The following is a 26423-nucleotide window of genomic DNA, read 5'->3' as shown; positions in this document are numbered from 1 at the left end:
GTGTAACCATCACAATTTCTAAAAAACAGACAAGCTATTTGGGAAATGAGAAATGAGAAACGCAGCAGGTTCAGGCTACCTGTGTGGATGAAGCCAAACTATTGTTAGTTAGCTTATTATAGGTGTGGATAAAATTAATGGAAAAAAAAAATTTTATGTGAAAGACTAAAACACCCCAACAGCACTGCTCAGTCAGCTTTAGTTTACACATATGAAGTCTCCAGTATTTGCTGGCGGGGAGATGAACAATTTGTTTTTGTCTTGCTGATGGGGTGGAAACGCGTCTCGGTGCCGATCACAACAAAGTGCTGCAGGCTTAGTGACTTTTGGTTGTGCGAAAACTAAAGCTGAGCTAATTGCAGGAAACTGGGAGAAATGATGATAATCTTTTTTTTTGTTTTTTAATTGGTCCCCTACTGTAATGGGTCTTTTGTTGTCGTGGCAGCAGGACAGTTTCAATTACAGTGAGAGCCACAAAATGTCTATGAGGAAGAAAAAGGGATTCAGTGAGGGGATGCTAAATCTTCTACAAGATAAAAGAATGTAGACGATTGAATGAGATTTGAAAGAAAAAAAAAAGCAGAGACTGAGAAGATTTTTAAAGTGGTTTATTAAAAAATACAGTATAAATAAATACAACACTTCTGTTACAAATTAAATTTTAACACTTAGATTAGACTGGGACACAAGTGATTCTTTTCAGTACAAAATTATTTCACGACTAATATATTTGCAGTGGTTTCCTTTCCCCGAAAATTCACAACTCGCCTTAGAGCAGATCACAGCAGAACCGCTAGTTTACAGCGGTCAGAGTTCATCCGCAGAAAAGAACTTGACAGAATTGATCCCGACTTGGATAAAATAAGATGAAACAAGAGCTCCCTTCAGTCATCAAAGGCTTCTTTCCGCTTTCTCTCGCCAAGACGTTTCAGTAGTTTTGTTCATTTAAATAAAACATCCTTTTCTATTACAGAAATATAAAACCCCACATGTAAAGATTATTTACCAGTTGTGGATCATACTTTGATATTTATTTTTAAATAGGAGTGTAGTGCTATGAGGTTAAATCTGCAGGATTTGGTCAGTGCCTATATGCTTTTGAAATAGAGGTAAAAACTGTAAAACCACATTAATGGGCATATTTAAGTTATAGAATACCTGCAAAAACCTGCCAATTATGTTATGTAGGCTTCAATGATTACTGACTACATGCTGCCTTTGATAAATGTAGCGCACACTTTGTGTTAAAAAAAAAACCCAGAGCTAACAAAATAAACTATACTTCTATATACTTGTATAATGCATAGAAATTATATAAATCTAAACAATCGATTGAAATATTTTGACCATAAATCTTATGCCAGCTTCAGTAATTCACAGTATCTGGTTGTTATTATGCTAATCTCCCTCTAATATTTAATTCCATAAATGTCTAATTTCTTCCCGATATAAAGAAGAGGTACATGTAGGTTTTCAGTGAGCGACTAAACTGAAGGAACACTGAAATCTGCTTCATTCAATGTACAGCGTTGTCCTCGCTTATCGGCACCTCTGGTAAAAATGGGTAAATGGCCTTAAAATAAACTCTTCTTTTATTGCAACAGCCTGATCCTGCACTGTGAAAGTAAGAAAAGTTAAACTTTTAATTTAATTTATTTAATGGGGGGTAAAATGTCTCACTTCAATAAACATTTTTTTTACAAAATAAACTGTGATGTTGGCGGTATTATTTTATACAAACCATCTTTCACCAAGTGCACAAAATAACTTAAGAAAGGTTGGAGCATATTGAGAGGGATCTGGATTCATTTCACATCAGTCCACAGATTTTCTTTAAGTTTGAACTTTCCCTGTGTTGATTTGAACTGTGTTAATTTCAATCAACTTAAATACTCAAAAATGACCTATTTTCAGTTTTATTCTCGGAGACACAGCCTTTTTTTTAAAAAAAAAAAAAACAGTTCATGTTGCAGTGCAGATTTTTAGAGCACTTGGAAAAAAAGAGGCCCACAGCATCACAGGTTTTCCACCATGCTTTATGTTAATGAGGTGCTTCCCACATATGATCCTGTGTTTTACGCCAGATGTTTAGAAAAGGTCAGGTTTCAATCTGATTTGATCGGAGCACACAGTTCCTAAGTTGCCACTTTCAGTGAGCTTTTGATTTCATTTGTTAACTTCCTCAATGTCTGCGGTGATAAGATATACTTGGTTCCTTCACATCCTTAATGGCCAGTTTCTAAATGAGATAAACCTCTGTCATGTCATATTTTTACACCAGGGAAGCAAGATTAATAGGAAGTTCCTAATTAAAGAACAAATCTGAAAAAAGCTATCACAACGTTCATCTTAAAGGAACTGGTTGGCGTACCAGTAATTGTGCCACTGATGATTGTTGAACACAAGCTTTTCCTGATGCAAGATCCCCCCCCTGACTTTTAAAATGTGTTTTAACAAAATGGTGTATTGATCTAAATGTCATAGTATCAGATTATGCTACTTATGCACTTCTCAAACCGAAGTGCCAATAAGTGTCAAAAGTGCTGCACATGCAGGATTATTTCCCCCAAATTTGGAACATCCATGCACAAGCATTCCTGGGCACAGGGTAATCTTTGAGGTCATGATTTAGCATCCGCCAATAAAATGGGAACATCTCATTTTCTTCTAAAGCCAGCTGCTCACTTCAGTAGTGTTTGCACAGCAAAAACGTGGCACTAACATGTATAGACACAACCCCATCTTTAGACGAGACTGACATCTTGCCTAAAGATAGCTGGTGACTTATGATTTTGGGAAAACTTTCTCTGACATGAACATTAGCAGCTTTCTAAATATATAGGACCTGTTAAACAAAAAAAGAAACACTTTATAAAAGCTGTTTCTTTCCTCTTTCAGCAGCTGCTGCCTTCCAGAAAGGGAGCTCATGAGAGTTAAAGTGATAGATAGTACGATACAGTTCTCCATTTAATGGAACAAAGCACACAATGGGTCAAAACAGCTCTAAAAATCTATAGCAAGTAACTGCAACAGCAAGTAATCAATTGTATCATTCATTCACTACATAGACATGTAGCAACATTATCTTGCATCAATCACTGTCTTCATACCCAGTACTGATTCTTCTGCAAAGTTGGGGTAACGGTGTGAACAATTTGGGAAGTTGGTTCCAGAGAACTGTTACTCCAAGAACTGACGAGTACATTTGAGTGAGCTGTGTCAAAAGGTGAAGCCTGGTTCGGTGGCAAAAACCTACTAAGCACAGGGCTGGAAGGGTAGGAGGGACTTAAAGGAGTGACGGTAACAGTGGGAACTGTGGTGCTCCTCTGGGTTAGGTCGTTTTGGGACTCACTGCAGGGTGAAGCAGTGGGAGGATTCTCCTGAGGTGAAGAGGTGTTCTGCTTCGTTTGTCTGTGGTGTCGAAAATAGACGACCACAACTACAAAGATGATAATGAGCAGCAGGAGGGCCAGAAGTGGCAGGATGATGAGGAGTGGGTTGGAGGTTTTCTGAGGGTAGGACTCCACACGGACCGGTGTGTTCCGAAAGGGAAACTCCTCCGTTCGAGGCGGCTTCCCGAGTGTTGTGCTGAAAAAGCTAGTTCCGTTTGAGTTCCCCCAGCGGTTACGGCCCCTGAATTTTTGCTGATTTTTGCTCGGTTGGTGGGTGGAATGGAGAACTGTAGACGGGACTGGGGAGACAGTTCCATTCCTAGAGATCTTGATTGGTGTCTGAGGAATGGGTGACGTGGTCGGGACTGGGCTTTTTGAGGTTGGAAAAACTGCTGGGTCATATGGGACAACTGTAAAGTGTAATTCCCCTTTAGCAGGTTGGACATTATCGGCTTTCAGCACAAAAACAAGGGAATCATTCAGCTCCTCTACTCCAGTCATGTTGGCATTCAGCTCCATTGCAACTTTCTGCTGCACCACTTCCTGAAATGTGAAGGATGCAGCTGGGGCAAACTTCCTGGACCTTTTAGAACTTGTCTGAAGCACCTTTCCGTACTTTGGATGGGACAAAATGTCAAAGACAGGGTCATTGTCACTTACAGCAGCCAGTTCAGAGGCATTAAAAGAGCTAGTGTTGAGCCTGACAGTGATCCCATTGGGAATTTTCAATCCTTGGCCAATGTTGATTAGAGGTCTGACTGTCACATTAAGGACTTGACCGGTAAGATTTGCCTCAGAAGTGAAGACGGTGAACTCAAAGCTGTCCTCTGTGGAGGACAGCGAGATCATGTGATAGGCCAAGCTTCCAGTCTGAAGATCCTCTTGTGTAAAATGTGTAACTTCCTGGTTTTCTTTCAGAATTTTGCCAAAAGTGGGAGATTTTGTAATCATGTAGTGAATTTTGGCGCTTTTGCCATTTGTCTCTGCAGCAAGGTTGTCCTGGGTCAGAGGTACTACTGTCTTCCCTTGTAGAAGTGACAATCCAGTGTAATTGAGTAGAGTGATGGTAATCTCTGACACATCTATGTTAAAAAGTTTATATACTGGTTTGTGATGTCCGTCTGTGACGCTGAAGTAAAACACGCCTGAGGCAGAGCTTCCATCATGGATAAAGTACAAACTTCTGCTGTTGATTTGAGCTTGAGTGAAGGCAACTACTGACTCATTCAAACCTCCTTGCAGAGCTATGTAACCGTTGCTTGGTTTGCTAATAACAGAAAACGTAATATCCTCTGGAGGATCATCCAAGTCTTCGACTCTGAGATCCTCAGGCCCGATAGCTACCTTGTCTCCCTGTACCACTTTTAGACCTGGAGCTTTAGTTTTTAGCACAGGTGGTTGATCGTTCACAGGCCTGACAGTGATGTTAAAACGCTCAACAACAACATCCTTCTCATCTTGAGGCTGTTGGGCAGTCCTGCCTTTTGGGTTCAGCCAGGCACTGAACACAAAAGAATCACGAGTCGACTCAGAGTTGTCATGGCTGTAAATGATGCCGTATTTGGTGACGATAAACTGGGAGAAGTTTGGTTTCTCTTTGGTGAGATTTCTCTCACCTACCACGATAACGCCATGCTGGGGAAGATCCGTCACCTGAAACCAGACCTCATAGGAGCTCCGCTGCGGCGTGGACAGCTTTGACATCAGGTTGGAGGCATCCAGCTTGAATTCATCTATGACAACACTCTCCCCTTCTGATACCTCAGCACCTACCACAAAATAAACATAGAGTAAATCTGGATGCAGAATTTGCAGTTTTACACCATTCTTTCTTTTCTCTATAATGTAATTTTTGTGATCTTTCACAAACATGCTGCTTTGTCATAGCTTTCTGTACAGAACATGACTGCTTTTAGATAAACGTTTTGGTTTTCATTCATTGATTTCAATAAATGTTTTACGCCTTTATTAAAATGCTGCTGCCAGACGACACCCTACATCTGCAAGGAGGTTGTTGGGTAAAATTAATCATTGTTTTATCATTTTATTTGAGTGTTTTATCTAAATGTGTTCAGTTACCTAACTGGCTCTGACCAGTTATTCTTTAAGGTTCTTTCTTTATCTATAATGTAATTTCCTACTCAAGGGGTCCATCTGTTTTGTTATCTCAGCATTGTTCCACTGAAGAAGGTCATCATAATAAAAGCCAATTTCCAAGCAGAGTTGAGCAGAGCTCACCAAACTTTGGTCCCTGAGCGGGTTAGAGGTTGTGGATTTCTCCCTTGGCAAAGGAAGGCATAAAAACCTCATTGGTCTTGTGTCTGGTTCTTTACAGGTCTTGAGCTAATTTTAAAATCCCCAACAGAGGTAGCTTCCTTTTTCACCCCAACCTTGGCAAACTAAGCTAGGATGTATTGTTTTCTTTTTTATTTATTTGGTTGTTTTTTTTATTTTAAAAAATGGCTTAAGGCTAAATACAAATACAAATACCCAACATATTTCTTCTGGTTTTTATTTATAAAGAAGTTTGAAAACTATGTGTCGTTCTCCTTCCATTTTATAATTGTGCACAACTTTGGTTTGGTCCCATCATGTAAATATGCAAAAAACACAAGTAGACACACTTTTAGGTTTGTAATGTGGTTGTGACAGGAAAAACTGTTATGTTTATCTGCTACAGACAGTGTTTTAGGTCTGATACTTATTTTACCCTCCACTGTTTTAGGCATACACCACCAACCCTGCTATCATGGTTGAGGACAAGACAGAAGATTACTTTCAATAAAGGAGATAGAGTCCAAAAGAAATGTGAAAGATCAGTATGTGAAACTATTGACCGAATGTAAAGCAAAATGCAGGCCTAATGAGGTGTAATCAAATATAGTAGCTAATGAACTGAAAATATAGTTCATACCTGTGTTTTTGAGGAGTACTGTATTGTGTTCGGGTCCTGTATTTTCATAGGAAATGTCTATTTTGAAAGTCTGACCATCTATAGAGGCAGGCGGTGATGATACAGAAAAGGTTATTGAATCCATAGCTTCCCAGCCCACCGACTCAATGGGTGTTTGAATGTAGGTGACTTCATTTCTGTTCACCTGCAATACAGAAACATTTCAGTTACTGCAGTGGTCCGCACAGTGGAAAAGCTCTCAAGTCAATAAAAATGTGACTGATTCAAACATACAAGGTTATCCCAATAACAATCATGTGACTTTTTCCTTCCACTTAACTTTCCATATGCTTGGATATTAACGGCTTCTTTGGCCATGACTTTTTGTGGCGTATCCTTGCTGATGTATGAAATTAGTGTTATGACATATTTTTGTGTTTTTTTTTCTTTTCTTCAAACTTAAATAATTGAAAAACTGAACTTGTACTTTATAACTTGAATCAGTAAAATAAATCATTATTTTTCATGTTCCGGTTTGGTGAGATGCACCTGTATAAGTTGAGTCTATGGGACTGAATTGCTCAGCAATTTTCCCACAGACTAAGAATGAATGAATCAGATATAATTAATAATTTAAATATTATTTGTTCTGCAGTGAATACAGAACAATCATCTTGACTTTAATTATGTCAGATCAAAATCCATAATAAATCAAAGCAAAACAGTTTACGATGGCTCATTCAGCAGAAAATGGAGAGTCAGTATCTTCAACAAGGATGGAGGACATGCATTATTCATGCAGAACAGTGGAAATCTGGCATAGCCTTCCACATAAATGGAGGAAGCCTAATAAAAAATCTCTCTCACACACACACACACACACACACACACACACACACACCCTTGATTTCTATTTCAGTGACGCACATGTTTTAAAACAAGACAGTTTTTATGTGATCTTGTGTGCACTTACCATATCTTGTGTAAAAGTTGAGATCTCCACAGTAGAGTTATCAAGCTGCCTCTTCACCAGGTGTCCCAGTTTAGGATGGCGAATCACATTGAACATAATGGTGCGGTTAGAGGTGCTTCCAATGTCATTGGTCACAGCCTGTAAATCATCACTGGTGATCGGGCTGGAAGATCCTGGAGAGAATTTGTAAAAGGTAGTGTTGAACCGTTCAAGGCAGTTACATCTTGTGTTATTCTTCCTTTGTGCCGCACAACATTTTAAACTCTTAAAAACAAAGCCTGGGATAGAGTGACGACCGCCTTTTGATGTGCTAAATTAAAGCTGCCACGCAGACACCAGAGACGTTTTACAACACCATGTCCAACGAAAGAGTGGGGGTGTTACATAAACCCCTAACAACACATTAAAAGCTCCTCACAGACACAAATACGCCACTTGGGGAAAAAAAAATAGAGACATCAACAAAAACAGCTGGGAATAATCAAGAAGTTTTATTCCAAAATAAATTGTGTACACTGCAAAAATACAACATCTTACCAAGCATTTTGGGTCTAGTTACTGGCGCAAATATCTTCATACACCTGGAATAAGACAAAACTAACTTACACGTAACTTTTCAGTAAGATATAGGAGATTGTTTTAAATCAATAACTTTTTAATATTGATGAAAAGGTACTTGTTCCATTAGTAGATTATTTCACTTATAAAATACGATAGATGTCTTGTTAAAATTAAAATAGTCTGCCAGTGGAAGCACTACCTCTTTTGATAAATATGAAGGAATTATTGACTTAAAGCAAGCTCCTATATCTTGCTGAATATGTTACATATAAGTTAGTTTTGTCTTTATGTCAAATGTACAAAGATATTTACACTAGAAACTAGACAAAATTATCTAGTAAGATTTTTTTTTTTTTGCAGTGCAGATTCCTGTGGCAACTCTGAATATTTTGAGGGCTTTGAAAAATGGCTGCTGATAAATAATGGAAGGCAGGGAAATATAGAGGAAATTCATTCCTCACTTGTAAGCTGCGCTCCCACCATTTTCATCACCCAAGGGAAACGTCTACCTTGGAGGAAGAGGGAGAGAAACGGTTTCATACTAAAGTAAAAATCCCTCTTTTATACTCGCGCTGCAGGAAAATAATTTTGCGTTATATGCTCTTAATAATAATAAACATGTACGGTAGATTCCGGATAATATAGCTAGAATAACCAACTTGTCCTGACTACATTCCACAATTTTTATCTTACTCATATTAAACATGTATTTTGCATGACCTTTTTAGTGAACTAATTTAAAGAGACACATGCAGTTGATTAGAAAGCAGTGTTTCCTCTCTCAAGTTTGACAAAAATCCCCCAGACAGTCTAGATGTTTGTGAGAAAAAGGGGGAAAAACATTCATTTTCCCACCGCAATGTGAAAGGGCTTTACGTCGCCACTCTCTCCTTTAAAAAAAACAAAAAAAACCCCTAATTGTCAGCCAAAGCTGCCATCCTAGCTTCCCCCGTCTGTCCTGGTTGGCACAAAGCACCAACATGGCTGCCTGGAACAGACAGTGGCACAGTTTTTTAAGTACCCACTCACCCTGTGGCTGAGAGGCTCAGTAAAGCGTGCCAGCTGGCTGTTTGCTACACCCACAGAACAATATCAGTTCTTTCTAATTCACAAAGAGAAGTAGTGGAAACCTATGGAAAACTATGAAAAGCGTTTGCAAATACAGACTACACCCATTTAATGATTTAATGACCCTGCTCTTGGAAAGGCGCTGAATTATTAAACCAAAAGAAATCTGAAAAGCACAGCAGCAGGCGGGCTGAACACACGACAGTGTCATAGTTTAAAAGGTAAAGCTAACTAGAGACCAAACGTGTCAGACCAACACATATGTTTCAATTGTAAATGACAAAAATAATTTATTTTACCTTTCTTGTTGAGGCAGAGTGCACATTTTAATGAATTTGGACAGTATGTAAGTGAATCTAAATATGATTATACGACTCATATTGAGCCTGGTTATGTTTGAGGTTTCTTCCTGTTGAGAGGAAATTGTTCCTTTCTACTCTCACCACATGATTTCTTTCGTATGAGGGACTGTTTTAAAGTTAAACAAACTTCACTGTTTGGAAGGTCAGCTCACTGCAAACTGCTGGGTGTCCTTTTAAAATTGTTGATTAATTTGGATTATAAACTTAATTTGATGGTATTGTTTTATAACTGGGAAATTAAACAAGTTTTGAGTTTAGAATATTTCTGCTGACAATACCATCTGTATAACTGCATAAGCCTAAAACAGTTATTTCTGTCGTGCCATAATGATTAATTTTGCAACACCTGTCTTTTTAATCCAAGTAATCATAGCATCAATAAAGTATTTCTGGGAGTGCTTTAATGATGAGAGCGTTGTTAATTAAATTATGCTTTAAATCACTGCAGGCAATGTAATAGCTGCTCACTCACGTTATGAAAACACTTACTTTTTTATTATCAGTGAGGTCACTGTACAGGAGGAGCAGAAAAGGCAATTTGCTGATTTTGCTGTAGTCAGTGGCTATGCTTACCAGGAAACACCTTGAGTGGGCGGTTTTTCTCCAAATTCACAACTAAAGCTTTGGCGGTGATGCTGAAGATCTGCCTGGGAGTAAAATTCACACCGTCATTGACTTGGAAGTTAAATCCCCCAGACATGGCTCCTAGAAAAGACATCAAAACATCAATTAAAGTCAGAAACTGTCAAGAAAAAACAAGAATATCTGTTTAAATCCCCCAAACAAAACCTTTAAAACATGATTCCATGAGTGTGATGTTTAGGTAAGGTTTCAACTTTCTCTGCATTTACAAGAAAACAAAACGTAAGAAGTTATATCAAAACAGGAATCACAATAAACATCATGACAAAAACTGATGATGATTTAGATCAGCTGCCCCTGATATGAGTGAAAACCAAATCAGACCTTCCAAGAGCACCCTCTAGTGGAGGTAAAAGGAACAGAATAAACAACTCAGAAATCAGTTTTTGGACTAACAACTTCACAGTGAGAAATACTGTGCAGATGGGAGACAAAACAAAACTAAGCTATTAAAGAAGTCATTCTCTGTCTTTTAAATCACTTTACCTTTGTGGACAAACAGCAGCTGTCCCTGGTCTATGTGGGCCTGTGTGAAGTTCAACACTGCCTTCATGGGGCTGCTTTTAAGGGCCAGGTGTCCATTGCTGGGTGGGGTGACCATGAATTGTAGCTCATCTGCTGGTGTATCAAGATCCTCGACTCTAAGATCCTCCGGTCTGATTTCTGTGATCGACGACACCCACACCTGGAGAGATTACAAACAACAAGTGCCATATTACTTGGAAAGTTTCATTTCATGTGACTCATTATGCCCTACATGATTTAACTACTATTATTTACAACTATATTTGGTTCTTAAGAGGGGATAAAGCTGAAATAAAATGAGCTGATTGGAAATCCACCCATCCATCTATAAATAATCTCGTAGGGTTTAGTGTGGCAGCGCCTATCTCCAGCAGTCGGGTAAAAGTACTGGCATATAGGAAATATGGACATGTCTCTAACCCTAACCCTAACCCAATCTGGACATGTCTCCTGCAGCTTTAGTCTTAAATAATAGAGACTTAAATAATTTACAATTTTTTCTTAAAAATGGCTTTTTTTATGAAGAGAGCCTATAAACACTCATTTTAAGTCATATTCTGTGTTTAACTCCATCCATCTTCCGATCAACTCTGACCTACTTTTCTTTCCCTGCTTAAAAAAAAAGCACCCAGCATAATGCTGCCAGCACTATCTTTCAAGTCAGTTTAATGCTTATAGCACATTTCAGCAACAAGGCAGTTCAAAGTGCTTTCAGCTTGGGGATGGTGTGATCACACACAGCATTTGACATTTTGGAGAAAAAGTCAAAATTTGGTTTTATCTGACTAGATCATGTTTGCTGTGCCTTGTTGGATCTGTCTTTTTACAACCATGTCTTACTTCTTACTACTCTTCCATAAAGTGAATCTCTGCTCCTCCTTCAGTATCCTTTCACTTCCAGTTCATCATTAGACACTGCTTTCTGTTGTTCAGTTGCATGAAATCCCAACAGGTCCATTGACATTTGGCATCAAGGTAAAATAAAACATAAAAAGGACAAGAATACATTTGCAAGTACAGCATGTACTGCAGTTTAATTACTATACAAATAATTTCTAACTTAGACAATACAGATATTAGAGCAATACTGGCCTAAGGCAAAAAATAAAAGGAAAAAATGATAAAAACACTTGAACCCTGCCTAAATCAAGGACACCCCAGACTAAAAATAGCTGTACAGACTGTAAACACTTTTCAGAGCACTTCAGAGTGCTGACAAGCTGAGGTAAATTCCTGCTTCCATGCACACCAAAGAGCCTTGGGCTACCACAAAGTAACAGAGGAAGTAACTGACACACAGAGCACAAAACTACTGAAGCATGCAGGTCCTTGACAGTGAAGAATAAGCCTGTAGACCTCGAGCCAGAGGAGCTACTGTTGCTTGGACAGGTTGTCATTTCCTAAATTAATGCAACAGGGTGATATAAACAGCATGTAGGCCTGAAAAAAAATCCCTGCAACTCAGTCATTATGCCATTTTCACAGGAGCCAGGGTATCAGCTTATATTATTAAAGGAAAATGGCATAGGCATCATTTAAACTATGAAACGAAGAAACTGCAATGGTTAAAATATGTAAGAATTGTCGTAATGGTGCCAGAATCCTGAAATTAAGAAAAATCTGAAAAAAAATTAAATCATTCATTAGACTGTTAACACAATTTACTTTTAAGCAATCAGAAAAAAAATATAAACAGCAAAAAAAAAAAAAAAAAAAAGAAAACCACACTGTCTGTAGCAGCTAATTTCATTAGCAAGCTAGTCAATAAAGGAGCTCCTGTGGCATTTTGCAAACCAACATGCTGCTTGTCCGCTAAATCTGACAAGCAGGTAATAAGTTATACAGACAAACCAGATAACTCTGAAGAGTGTATACATCCAGGTAAAAAATAACCAACTTAGAACTAGGTGCAGACACAGTGAATGGAGGCAACAAGTGAAAAAGGGAGGATAGGGTTCTTTCTGTGTGTTCCACAGTCAGAGAAACATCCATATCCTGGAACTGGAAAATGTTTCTCCATCTTATCTTCTCATTTCTCTCATCTGAAGCACGTAAGGGTGCAGATTGCAGCAGTAAAATAAAAGCGTTGCAAAACTTCATTGGTTGTTTTTGAACGGAGGAAGGAGTTTCACACTACGTTGTTGTCTTGATCGTGGAAAAGCAGCACATCCAGAGACAAGACAATGAAAATGTGGTACTCAACACTTTTAAAGTACTCAAGTGCCACAACGCTAGAAGTTTCCATTTCTTGCATGACAAAATTTGAAAAAGTTCAGGGTGTAAAAGTGTGACATTGTAAATTAAGAGTCTGATCTGTCAGTTGTCACATTGTTCACACCTAGCAAACAGCAAGTTTACTGGAAGCTTGTGGATGTGACAAGGCATCGCCTGATTTCTGACAGGTGGGTAAAGTGAGAAACTTCAACAACAGACGAAGTGTGATTGGTGATAAATACAAAATGCCCCAAACAATTGATACAGCAGACAGGAAGACACAGTCAGAAGGAATCAAAAACAAGTGGTTGTGATTGATTTTCCTTAGATTTCTGTCTTTTAAAGGGGCAATATTATGACTTTTATGACCTTTACATCATGTTATAATGTTATTCCCTCATCAAAAACATACCTAGAGTGTTGCCTTTCATAGATGTTTGAGAAATCATTTAATCTCTGGGAATCCCAAACAGTCTCACCGAGTGCCATGCTTTCCAGTTCAATTTTAAATTGCATAATACTGACTCCAATATACTTATGTCTATCGAGAAAGTTTTGGTCAAGAAAACACTCAGGTGTGTTGTGACTGCAAAAGAGCCCAAATCATCATCCCTCCACCACCATGCTTGATATGGTGTGTTTGTCCTAATGTACCATTTTCGTCTATATTACCAAAAGTGACACTGTGCATTAAGGTCAAACATAAAATTTTTAGTGTGTACTGTTATTGACTGTATTTAACATGCTGAATCATGAATTCTCTGAAGTTTGACATATAGGTCTTGTTTTTTTTGTTTTTTTTGGCATTGAATACTAAACAGTTTTTCAGATAATCTTAAACTGTTGCATTATAGTATTAGATAAATAAGTGGAGTTATTTTCTGATATTTGCATGTTACGCTTTTTTACTTTACCCCAGATTAACATGTGGTGAGGACCAAGCTATTTTTGCTGGTTGATTTATTTGATAAAAAAAAACTGTTATTGCCATAGCCTGTACTTACTTTTCATGTTGTAGTTTAGAATGTAGTTTATTTTGGGATAAACTACATTCTAAACACACAAACTGTCAGATATTACCAACAGTAAAGTGCTCTTAAACTTGGTTTTATATGCAGATTATCAGAATAGAAGCCTAAGGGACTTCTTCAGTGAGGACATGCACAACTACCCATCACACTTGTCGCACCAGCCCTACAGCAGAACAGCCCCCCACATGAGAAAGCTTTTCTCACATATGAGTGAGTGTTGCTCTGGAGGGGAGCAAGTACACCTCCGGTAATCCCACCTTTAGCAGGAAGTCACAGCAGGACTGATAAACAGCACCAGGATGACTCACAAGATTAAAAGAAAAACGACACATGAGATCGGTTTGTATGAAAAGCCTCCTGGAGTCAAGATTGCTTCTTAATTACAGCAGGATGTTTGATGTTCATCAGGCTACATCTTCAGAGGAGAGCATAATAAGCACAAAGGACGTGACTATACTTGACTTTTGGATTCATTTTTGTTGCAATTGAGCAAGTCTAAACTGCTAAACCTTTACAGCTTTGATGCGTTGTTGTTGAGAGACGGTTTTAATTATCTTTATCTTCACATCTGTACCAGCAGTAAAGAGAATACCGTAACTTTATCAAATTACAGGTTGATCTTATCATTCTTTTTTTATTCCAAGGCAAAGCCCTTTCAACTAAAACTGAGCCTCAATTGTGAACAGCTATATACAGCATCAAGAAGATATATATTATGCATGTATAGTACATAGTCCTGTTGCACAGTTTATTGTCAGACAGTGGCAGACCGCCACCTTGTGGCCACTGATATATTATTTCTGTCTAAAAAGTTTGACTTTCACCACCTACTAATGTAAACATGATATGTTGAAAACTGACCTTCATTAGCATTAACACAATATCTATTAGTGTTAAATTGTCATGTAAAAATCAGGTCTCAATCACTATGAAATAAAATAAACAAAAAATCTAAAATAAAACTACTACTGTGCCCTTGTAAGAGTTTCCTAACTACATAAAAACTGGCTTTCATATAATATTTCATATTAGAAATTTCAGGGGTGGCTCTATTCTGAATTACCTCAAAGGAATTTGTTGCAACTGGGACAAAACTGGTCCCAAAAGACACAATACTAATAATACTAATTATTTTTTGAGATGGATCCCATCCAGCTCTGCCTATGAAATCTGATGGATTTGTATTTGGATTATCATGCAGCATAAAGAGGTATTGTCCAGCCCACTAACGTTAAATAAACTATTTTAATGTAAAACAGCTTTTATTACTTCCCCACAAGATTTGGCCTCCTCTTTATGCATGTCATTATCAGCTCTGTGTTAGCAGAGCCGTGGGATCCCAGATAGCAAACATAGTACGCCTCCCTGCTCTTCCACACCCCAAACATGGCAACTACAGTAAACGACCCCATGAAAATCTTTTGACAGTGGTGCCAGATCGACTGGCAGAAAAAAAGTGTGCAGAGTTTAAATATAGAGCTACAGACTCACCCTGAGGACCCTGTTGGTGGTAATGACAGGAGACTCATCATTAACAGCTGTAAGCTCGATGTAAACCGTCTGGGCGGCACTGTGCTTCCTCAAGCCTGTGTCGTTGGCTTCCACTGTAAAATTATCCACTATGGTTTCGCTGCTGTCATGGACATAGTAAATAAATTCATGTTCCACCTGTGGACAAAGTCAAAGAAATCATCTAGGAAAATGGAAAGTACTGGTCATTTAAAACAAAATATAAAAACGAAAATATGTCAAAATATAGGGAAGAGTTGACACTTTAAAAAAGGAAAAGAAAACAAAAGGCATTTCAGAAACTTATTTTGCACATAATCTTTAGTTTAAATGATTAAGGTGAATAAATTCCAGCTAGAGCAGGAGGTCATGTCAAATAAGCCAGATCAAGCCAGGGCAACAGCTTTCTTCACTGAAGTAATTTAATTCTGTAAGACTGCTTTGTTTCCAAGTCTGAAAATATGCAAGCATTTAAGATAAGAACTCCACAGTTTAAGCTAAGAAAGTAATTACTGCAATAATAACTAGAAGTCTAATTACTTTGAAGAAATAGCAGGATGTTTAAGTGATATAGCAAAGACAGAAAAAAATCTTATCCAGTTTTAGAAAATATTTCTGCCAGCCTTGCAAAAAATGACTGATACTCCTTAACCGTTTCACATTTTCTCTCTTCGCACCCACAAACTTCAATGCATTTCAATGGGATTTTATGTGAATGAACAGCACAAAGTAGTGCATAATTGTGAAGTGTTAGCAAAAAGATCCTTAAAAAGATTTTAAAAATGAAACTTTAAATGTAGAATCAAAGTTATTTCCGAAATGCATTAAAACCTGTTATTGCAGAGACATAAAATGTTAAAATGTTCAAGAGGTATAAAACATTTTTTTCGCCATTGTAACCTTTCTCACCTGTCTCCTGGTGAAAGTGGTTATAGGCACACCAGGATGTCGAGAGTGCTCAATGTGACCGTGGAGAGGGGGTTTTGTCAAATTATAAAAGAAGTTCAATCCAGAAAAGTGTCTATTGGTGACTCTCAGTACATCCTCCGTCAGTGCTTTTGAAGCGCCCTCATTAATGGTGAAATTGGTGACGTGCAGAGGAATGAGCAGTGGGATGATGTCAACAGTTATCCTGATGTTGCTGACGTCAGTGATTCCATTGGTGGCATCCAGGACAAAGGTGTCGTTTACTATGTTTGGCTCCACCTGAACATACTGGATGTTCCCTTTGTTAATGTCATCCTGGGTAAACGTCTTGACAGGCGACTGCTTGGTTCCGATATAGCGCTCATCAGCTTCGAAAAAGCGCCGGAGAAAGCCATGAGATGGAGCTACTTTGACTGCAAACACAATCTCAGATGGCAGGTTGTCCTCGTGTGTGACCTGTCCCAATCCAAAAACATTCCCTGGTTAGATTTAAAATGTCACATTGCCAACTAAGATTTACTTCTCTTTGAAATCCTTATAAGGATACATCAAGTAATTTCAGTGCAAAAACCTTTTGGGCTCAATGTTTATTCCTACGCTGCTATTAAAAACCCATATTTTTAGGTAGGGTGACAAGAATAGGCCAAAGACAAAGTAATGGATGAATCTACAAACATTGACAAATTTATTAACACTAACATGTTTCTCATTTCTTTTAAATCCATGAAACCCCTAACATTTATTAAAAGTTATGACAAATCCAATCTCTGACAGAAAAGTGTATTATCGTACCACTTACCTCCAGTTTAGTCTCATCAATTTTCACTGGTTTTCCCTCTTCCACCAGTAAAGTCTCCTGATGCTGTATGATGGGTGGCCTCTGATGACTTTCAAGATAAACCTTCACATTAACTCTCTCTGTAATTTGCAGAACTTTAGCTTTCACAGTCAAGTTGAAATGGTCTGCCAGGTGTTTGCTGTCATCGTGGCTGTAGGAGATTAACCCGTCCCTTAGGTCAGACTGAGTGAATGACTCAACCTTTGTCTTATCACGATAAATACTGCCATATCTGGGAGGCTCCTCCAACTTGATAATGACCTCCCGGTCATCCCGGATATCCATATTTGATACAACGCTGAAATTGTTGTTGGTAAACGTTGCCGACTGTCCTTTCTGAACCAACAGACCTGTGTTGTTGTCAGCCTTCAGGAAAGGGTCATGAGCACTAACATCTAAAAGACCTGACACAAAATTTTTTCCATCTGACACAAAGAGAACAAACCTGCCGATACTAGCACCTCTGTGAATGAACAACACCCGCTTCTCCTCCAAATCCTTCTGTGCAAACTGAAACAGCCGATGAGTTGTGTCATTGACCAGCACGAGGTCTCCAATTGGGATTCCACGTCGGGTGTAGATCAGCTGGTCGTCATCAAAGTCAGAGTCATTATCGTGATAAAGCAAATCCTCTGTAGTGAGTATTTTCTGTCCATTTCTTACAACATGGAAAACTTTATCAATGATTCGAATCGGTTTTTGATCATTCACTAGCTGAACCGTGATGTTGAATGTTCCTTTTTTGGAGCCAATTTCGTTATCCAAAATGGAAGATTTGAATCCTTGGTTGGTAGAGGCTATAAAAGCAAAATCATCTTGTGTAGTTTCACTATCGTCGTGGATGTACATTAATCGCTCCTGCATTATATCCTGATTACTGAAGGTCAAGATCTTATCATAGCTGGCATTGGAATTTGACTGACTAATGCGTGCCAGCCTTCCATGTTTAGGACTGCTTATGACGGTGTAGAACATGTCCCTTGTGCTTAAAGTCTCTGCAAAGAGCTCATCTTTGGTGATGAGTTTACTCTCTCCCTCCTGAATCGAGAGGCCTTCATTTTTCATGAACACAGTGTTTATATCGGCTTTGATTGAAAACTGAAAATCATAATTTTCAGACTGAGCATGTTTGGAGATCAGCTGAAATTTGAATCTGTCCGTTGTGTCCTCGTGAGGTCTGTCGACCAGCTCATAATGGACTCTTTCATCTGATATATCCTTTTGGCTAAAGGTTGAGTTCTTCATCAAGACTGTGGAGTCAAGCAGGAGTCTTCCTTTTTTTGGTGTAGTGAGGACCCGAAAATAAAGGTCCTCATCTGGGAGGGTGACACCATCAGCTCTCGCCACAAGGCACTCCGAGCTTAGAGTCACTTTTCTAACTTTATCCATATTTATCATGACATTCCTTGTCAAATGATACCTCACCCACTTAACAGCAATTGGGAAAAGTATTTCAGTGTTTGCTCTTGCAGCCACATTAACCTTGCATTTAAAGTAATCACTGATATTTGAGGTCTGGATGTCTTGAAAGGTGCTAACGTACCTAAGGCGCTCTTTCTCAAGAAGTCTTTGCGAGAATGACTCCGTGTGCCTCCATTCACCACTTGAGTGAAGTCTCTGGAGTTCTCCAAACTGTGGTGGTTCAATGATATCATAGCGAATGTCTACAGTTTGTTTCATTGCATTTGTTTGCATGGCCAACTGCTTTGAACTAATAATAGCAGTTTCTCCTTGAGTGAGCTCAAGACCAGTGTTGTTGGCAATCTTATACTCAAGCGCTATGGCCATGATCCTTAAAACCACAGTGTTGCTGACCTTGTCTCCATCGCTAACTCTCAGAGCTATCCTTGAGTTTCTCACACCCGTGTGGACATAATATACCCTCATTTCATCTAGGTCAACATATGAAAATGAAGTCTCTGCCTTGCCTGGGTTGCCCTCTATTTCCAAATAGCCTGCATCAGCATTCAGATTTCCTAGTACTGAGAAAACAAGGTCTGTGTAATTGCTGTCTATGTCTGTTACTTTCAAAACCTCTGTGGTGAGATGTTTCTTAGATCTTTCTAATAAGACAAAGAGATTTCCTTCAGGGAGGCTTAATTCAGGTGCATCATTAGTTGGTGTCACAGTTATGTTGTAGCGGTATAATTTGTTGCTTTTCAGATAATCTGGAACCAGTTTTCTGCTACTACAATATATTGAGAACATGATGAAGTCATCTGGCTCCTCGGAGCCTCCATGGACATACATCACTCTTCCATGCCAAAGATCCAACATGCCAAAGGTGTTCTCCTCTTGGTCATCATCAACATCAAGTCTTATCTGACCTCTAACTGGCTGCTCTTCAATTCTAAACATAATTTGAGATTGTCGAATGCCAAGTGCCTTGAAGTCCAGGAATACCTTGATATGTTTGGCGTCAAGAGAGGCTCGACCACCTTCCTGGACAACAAGATTTTTGAAATGCACAAAATCTGAGCCGTACCTTTTGTCCAAACCAACTGCAAGGGTGGACATCTGAAGAGACGATGTTGGAGTTACAAAATACAAAACTGATCTTGGTGTACTTGTAGGACTGACATGAGTTGATTCCTCTGACGGTTTTTCTGGTTCACAACCTACTGAAATATCTTTGGTGACTACTGCATTAGAGAGACCCATCTTAACTCTGTTTATTTCAATGTTCCTTAAACATCCTTTGAAGGAACCTCCTCTGGCACGCCTTCCTGATACAGAGGCAAGACCGACCTTTCTCACCTCTAATCTGGTACCATCATCAATACCTCCAACATAAAGAAAACCTTTAAGATGAAGCCTCTTTGAGTGAGAACTAAGGCTACTCTTCACCATTTCCTTGTCCACGGTTAGCTCAAGGTTTCTGGAACTAAAATGCAACTTGAGAGAATGCCATTTTCTGTCATTGATGGATGTTTGAGAACGTAGTTCAGTTTTGACTCCATTCTTCCCTACAACAGCAACTGGAAAACCTTCCTGTATCTCCAGAGCCACAAAGCCTCCATCCCTGGCTGAACTGTAGAGGATTACACCCTCATTGGCTGAGGTGTGCACAACACACTCAAATGCAGCCTGATGATGATGATGATTCCAAGTTGGAAGGGAGATATAGGCTCTGGAACTGAAAAAACTAATAGGATCTTCCTCAGTAGCAAAGAACTGGGGGCTGCAGCCTAAAGAGACTTCATAAATGTTTTTGTATCCAGTGTACGGCCTCAGTGATGACACCAAGTCATGCTGATTGAACACTAGCTCATCCAAGCAGCCTCGGAAGCCGATTAAGTTTCTGGGAAGGTAGATTTTGTCCAAACCTCCTGAGCCTCCAACAAAAAGACCATCTTTAATGTGGAGATGATGATGAGAGCCAGGCATCTTTACACTTGTATGAGAGTTTTTGTCGACAGTCAGTGTGACATTTAGCTGCACATGGTGGACCTCCACTGAGTGCCAGGCCAAATCGTTGAGCTGGACCCCTCTCTCTGACTCTAAAACCTGCTCCCCTGATCCAAGATCCAATCTCACCTAAAAGAAACAAAGACAATTTTAAATAATATGATTAATCTACTACTGAAAACATGGAGCAAGGATTGAAAGTTGATGTACACAGATGCTCTTTGGCTAATCAGCCTGAGCTTCAACTGAGAAAAACAGACAAAAGATTTCAGTCTGAAATGGGTTACAACGGTAATAGCAGCAAAGAAAGATGTGTTTTAAAAACACAAAGTTAAATATTATTGCATATTTTTCTTCCAATTACAGTGGAGTAAATCTAATCCCATACATTGAAGATTGTAATTAGAATTTCAGTGATATAAAGGCACTGCAGCCCTATATGCAACAGATTATGCTTCAGTATTTGATGAAATGGAATTACTTTACCAAATGCAAGATGACATCTATATTCTTAAATTTTATCATATCAAAACACTCACTCTTATATAAAGAATAATAGCATACATTGCAAGAGTTTGCAGAAAGATAAGCTGTAGATACAGTGACACCTGGGATAAGAAATGTAGGATTCAGACTGCTTATGATGTCACCTGTTGTCAAAACAGTGAACTCTGTCTGGGTTTGAGAACAGGAAGAGCACCATTATCCATTTGCCCTGGGCTACGACCGCCGAGCATCACAACACTGTCTCAGAATAATGCTGCATTTAGATGACATGCTTGTCAAGGCTTGCTGGGGAGCTAAACATGTATGAGCTTCCAGGGAGCAACTCATGTCTGACTCACACAGTGAGACCCCAAGCTTGAAAAATGGTCAACACTACCACTGTACAGCCCATGAAGTATAGCTCACCCTTTGTGCTCAGTGAAGTGCAAAAATTCAACACATTTGTCAGTGTGATTCTTTCACAACAGTTAAAATGTAACTAATATGAGCTTAGTCTTAAGGATATTTTAGTCAAATGCACAAAACTGTCAGGTAAATCCCAGAGTTTCTTTTGTTTACTAAAGTAAGTCTAACTACATCAAGTCACAACTGTGACTGCAATTGCAATATGTGCAATACTGTTTATATCGTTTATTTACAGAGAAAATGTAGAACATTTTATTAAGATGAGATGCATGGCACCAGTTTCTAGCAAAAAATGCTAAATTCCACCTGCAGCTTCTGGACAAGTTGATGTAATCAAGTAATATCACAATCACAATTACTTGCATATACAGATTATGTTTCAAGGGCTATGCAGTCAAATAGATGGACTTTCTTTCCTTATTACACTTTAAACAGATATCAGTGATAAAGATGCTAAGGATCAAATAAAGTGGTGCAGACACTGTGATGATGGAGCAAAAAGCAAAATAATTTTATTTTTCTACAAGAGAAAAATAAGAGACTTACAGCTTATAGTAGCCAATGTTTGGGGGGGCTGATTGTAGCAAAACCCAAAGAAATGCATTTTCAGAATGTAAAGGCACACATATGTTGATGTATTGCAGCCACAGTTGTACCGACCTGCAGGCGACCAGCATGGAGCTCTAGCAGGAAGTAGTTGGCCTGGCCAGCAGCGAGAAACATCAGGCTGTTGGTGCTGGAGGTCCGGAAGCGAACACGGAGAATGTTATGGTCGGACGATTCTGTTGCCTTAAGCTGTATGAAGCCATCCCCATAAAAGGAAGCTGCAAGAAACACATTTGGTAGATTTTTTTTAAAGTAAATAAATACACAATCATAGGAAAAGTGAGATCAAATTGCAAGAAATATATATATATATATATATATATATATATATATATAAAAGGCAGAGTCAGAGTGACAACAACAAACTGAGAGGAAGCCTAGTCCTACTTTAGATATAAAACCAGGCTAATTATAATTGTTAGTAAGTACTTGATAAGTAAAGCAGAGACTGTAAATACAAATCAGACACATTCACTGAGAGTTACAACATAGGCTGTTCAGATATTACAGCGTTCCTGATTTAAAAACAGTTTTTATAGGGGGGTTTTCTAAATTTTTCCTTCAAGGTGGGCCAGTTGGGCTTAATGTTTGAGCAAAACCATTATGATTAACATGCATTAAAATACTGGTTTGAGGATTTACCTTTAAACTAATAAGCACCTTTGTCATAAACACAGTTCGAGACTGAACTGCAGTTTTATTTGTAGCTTCAGTAGAAAGTTGTTCATGAGCTCTCTGGTGCTGTAAGGACGACATATGTATGCTATATTTAAAGTATTTGACTTTAATGCCATAATAGCGGGAAACAAAGGGACACACTGGAAGTGGAAGTGACTTGGAAAGAGTCAGACATGTTCAGGCCTGCGTTGCACTGACAGAAACCATCAACTGGAACATAAAAGGCTCTGACGTCCCCACATTGTCTGCGGCCTCTTGTTCTAGAAATGGCGTGGCAGACGGACCCAGCTGTTTCTTCTACCTCACTTCCCTGCCATTTTCCTCGCTCTGTAATCTGCACAAACGTGCTCTGAAGCATTCTCATGTGCCTCCATGCCCAGGCACCACCAGTTTTTAACAAGCTGCGGAGCACCACACATATTGAAAGGTCAACATACATCTCTGCCTCTGTGGAGAAAAGCGCCCGTTTCACATTTTCATTCATTTGCAGTTTACAAGCCAGGGGGGGGGAGTCTATAATGGGTTAGAGAGAATCACTGGGCTGGACAAACTTAGTGTGGGTACATGCAATGTTTCTAAGCTCAATCTCATAGCACAGCTGAGTCTGTAATGGAAAGGATTAAATGAAGGTATGTCAATTACAGGACCCAACACAACATGGAAGGAAAGATAAAAAAATAAACATAAATAATCTGATCTATAAAAATCTCAACATCTGTAAGTCAAAGCAACTGACATTTAAGCCAGCTACATTACAGAATCTTCAATTTGTTGTACAAACTGAGATTACAAGCAAATGGAATGAAGCTTTTTCACAAACATCAAATATATTTTACTATTTTTCAACATAACAAAGCAGACATTTTAAATCAGCGTGAGCATATTAGCATAGCTTGCATTGTTTTCCAGGATCTATTCCCTAGGGCAGTGTTTCCAAACCCTGGTCTTCAAGGACACGAACCACCCTGCATGTTTTAGATGCTTCTGTGCTCTAACTGATTGAGATGATTGCAGTTCAGCAAAAGCCTGTTAATCACCCATGAGAGTGCCTTGAGGACCAGGGTTGGGAAACACTGCCCCCGAGGATACAGATCCTTACTTTTCTCTGATATTTCCAAAACATAGCCAACTTTTCCAAATTCAATTCCAAATATTGGTATAAATAAACTGATTGATTCGTTTATCATGTTGAAATTTCAGATGTTGAAATCTGATAAAGGATGAAGCAGACCACCCTTACTGTTATACTTATCCTTCCTGTTATCTCTATTACATCTCACTCTCTTTCCAAGTCTGCAGGAACGTCTCTACAACATTTGCATTGTCTCATGCATTTTCTACATGTGTGGACATGTAGAAAATGCTATGTTTACTGCTGATCTAAAAAGAGAAAAATTATTATAGGGTCCAATATTCTGCAAATTAAGTACTTAAAAGCTACTAATAAATTAACCTGGTATACATTGCTGTATACTTTTGGTTAAGTCTATCTACAAAAATCAAGTTAACAATAAATAAACATGCCGTATTACTCTTCATAGATAGTTCGGAAGGATATATTTTGCACTAACCAGAATATTCAAGATAATATTGATTTATTCAAAAATACTTCAGAAATACTTAGAGGGTTTCATATTTATTGGTGTGGTTAGAAACATTTAGAATGTAAGTGAGCATTAAAATGTGTGCACTAAAAGAGAAGCAGGTAATGTGCTAAAGGTTAAACAAACATGCACAATGAACAATTTAGTATAAACAAAATCAACTAAAAAACACTGAACTTGACGGTGAGAGAAAGACAGTTGGAGAAAAGCCTCATACACCACTACACAGAGAAAGACCTCAGCTGACCAGCTGCTTCACTCACTTCATACCACATCTTCTTGCTGCAAGGCAGTATCCCATATCACTGATCTTTGGATCAGGACAATAACTTAAGAGCACAATGTTTGCTTTGTTTTGTTTTTTTAGGTATAATATCATCTAGATGGGTTAATGTGGCTGGAAGTATGTGCAAATATCAGGCTTGCAGGCATTAAAAAAAACATAAATAAATGAGTAAAGCGTAACCACCGCTGTGGGTGCCTGTCCTTTTTTATTTGTACTTAATTTTCCTTCATAAAAGTGGCTTTATGTACAAAATAAAGACTAAACTAGTCAAGAAGAAGGTGACAAAATGTCTTGCTCTAAATTCACAGAGGCAGAAATGCATGCTTAATTGTGTCTTCTGGAGTCGCCATTAAAACTGCATTTGCATAGACAAAAATATTTGGTGATGACAGAAGCTCTTTCCTCCATATTCTTTCCCATAATTTAGACTTTTTCACATGACAGAAGTGTTGCAACATGTCTATTTTTGGCAGGTATGTAAATGAAAGAGTACACAGCAGATCAGACAAAAACCCACCAACCTTAATGTGTCCCTTACAAGAACAAACAGGAGGTTGTTTGGAGCACCATCCTGTAATCTACATGTCAACAGGGGCAAGTTTCTTTGCAGCAGTGACATTTTTTGAAACACTTCTCAAACATCTACCTTAACAACAAAGCCTGTGACCTTTTTACAGAACACAGGCCTGTAGTTAATTTGAGGGGTAGACCAGTGCTTGTCACTGCCTGTGCATTCAGTTTATTCAGCAGACCGGAGATGCAACATGACTGAATTGTATCTGAAGCCGATGCACTGTCAAAACCCCGAGATGCAGATCTTTTGACCAAAGGCTTGGTACATGGTGCAAAGGCAAAACAGAATCAGAAAGACAATGACATGAAGGGAAATGCCTCCATTGTGGCCATTTTCAATGAATGACAAAGTGAAATAATTTGTGATGATCCCCCGAGGGCAGTGCCTGGATGAAAGCTGAATTTAGATGACACATGTCAGGCTCAAATAAAGGAGAATAGCTAAGGGATGCCTACATAGATTTAATAATGCTCAATTGTGAAACAAAGACATCTCTCTCCCTTAGATGTCTCAGTGCAAAAACTAGGAAATCCTTTGACTCCGTTTACATTTGAAAGTCTATTTCTGCACATTGGGTATCCATGCATGCAAAAATCACCAAATGTGTTTTTACAGGAGAGGAAAACTGCATTTATTAGCCCTCATAACATCCAAATTAAGAAAGAGAGTGGAGTTTGTGCTGATGCTGGAAAGGGACTAATGACTGCAGCCTTACCCCCCACCAACATGTCTCCATACATATTTCACTTAATCCTGTTTGGTAACACTGAGGTCAACAATTTAAGTCCAGTGAACCTTTGCAGTGACGACAAAAAACAAACAATAAACAATAGCAACAAAAATCGTTTAATCATCTTTTGTAATGATAAACCTGCTGTTGGAGACAAGCTTATTTATGTTGTGCTTTAAAAAAGTCATTATCACTTTTGTTTTGGAGGATGTTTGGTTATTTTCATGCTTAAGTTAGTTTTAACAGGCATTTTCATGTAACGCATTGACAATTAAAATAATAATTAAAAAAAAACACGTAAAACTTTTTAGCACAAACATACATTTTTACACATTGACTCTAAATGTGACACCAAGTGTCTAATTTAGTCATTGTTTTCATTGACAGAAAAGTCTAAAAGTAGGAATATTGTTACCTCCAGACGACAGCTCGAGCAGGAGCGACCACCAAAGGAGACCGCAGAACCACAACTTCTTCTTGGTGTTGTTCCCACTAGAGTCCATGTTTACTGTCTCTTTGGACACAGTTGCTTTCAAAGACATTTGTATTCACATTTTTACCGAATGTTGTTCTCTCCTTCGTGCTTCGGTTCCGTCCAGATGATCAACAAAACACTTAAACAGAGCGGAATGGAGTGTATGTCCCTTTCGCAGCTCTGCAGAAGCGGACCCTCTCAGAACTCCGCCTCGT

General features: G+C 38.6%; 1 protein-coding gene across 1 annotated transcript; it reads right to left on the bottom strand.

Moving 5' to 3' along the window:
• Window positions 1-593: 593 nt before the first annotated feature.
• Window positions 594-26423, bottom strand: cspg4ba (chondroitin sulfate proteoglycan 4ba). Its single transcript, XM_008418091.2, has 10 exons — window positions 26149-26423; window positions 21916-22079; window positions 16897-20472; window positions 16080-16553; window positions 15153-15329; window positions 10378-10576; window positions 9823-9954; window positions 7259-7431; window positions 6307-6490; window positions 594-5161 (listed from the first exon to the last, which is right to left on the bottom strand). Exons 1-10 carry the CDS (start codon window positions 26273-26275, stop codon window positions 3105-3107), a joined length of 7263 nt encoding a protein of 2420 aa, XP_008416313.1. The 5' UTR covers window positions 26276-26423; the 3' UTR covers window positions 594-3104.

This window comes from Poecilia reticulata, linkage group LG9 (assembly GCF_000633615.1).
Source record: "Poecilia reticulata strain Guanapo linkage group LG9, Guppy_female_1.0+MT, whole genome shotgun sequence".
NCBI lineage: Eukaryota > Metazoa > Chordata > Actinopteri > Cyprinodontiformes > Poeciliidae > Poecilia > Poecilia reticulata.
The sequence above is the reverse complement of the archived record's forward strand: the minus strand, read 5'-3'. Positions and strand labels throughout refer to the sequence as shown.

Bases quoted from the DNA above. Each gene is read 5' to 3' on its own strand.
- cspg4ba (XM_008418091.2), bottom strand. From the start codon at position 26,275: ATGTCTTTGAAAGCAACTGTGTCCAAAGAGACAGTAAACATGGACTCT. The intron at 16,554-16,896 runs GTAAGTGGTACG...GGATTGGGACAG, and splicing joins TTGATGAGACTAAACTGGAG to GTCACACACGAGGACAACCT. The intron at 7,432-9,822 runs GTAAGCATAGCC...AATTCTCTCCAG, and splicing joins CCCACTCAAGGTGTTTCCTG to GATCTTCCAGCCCGATCACC.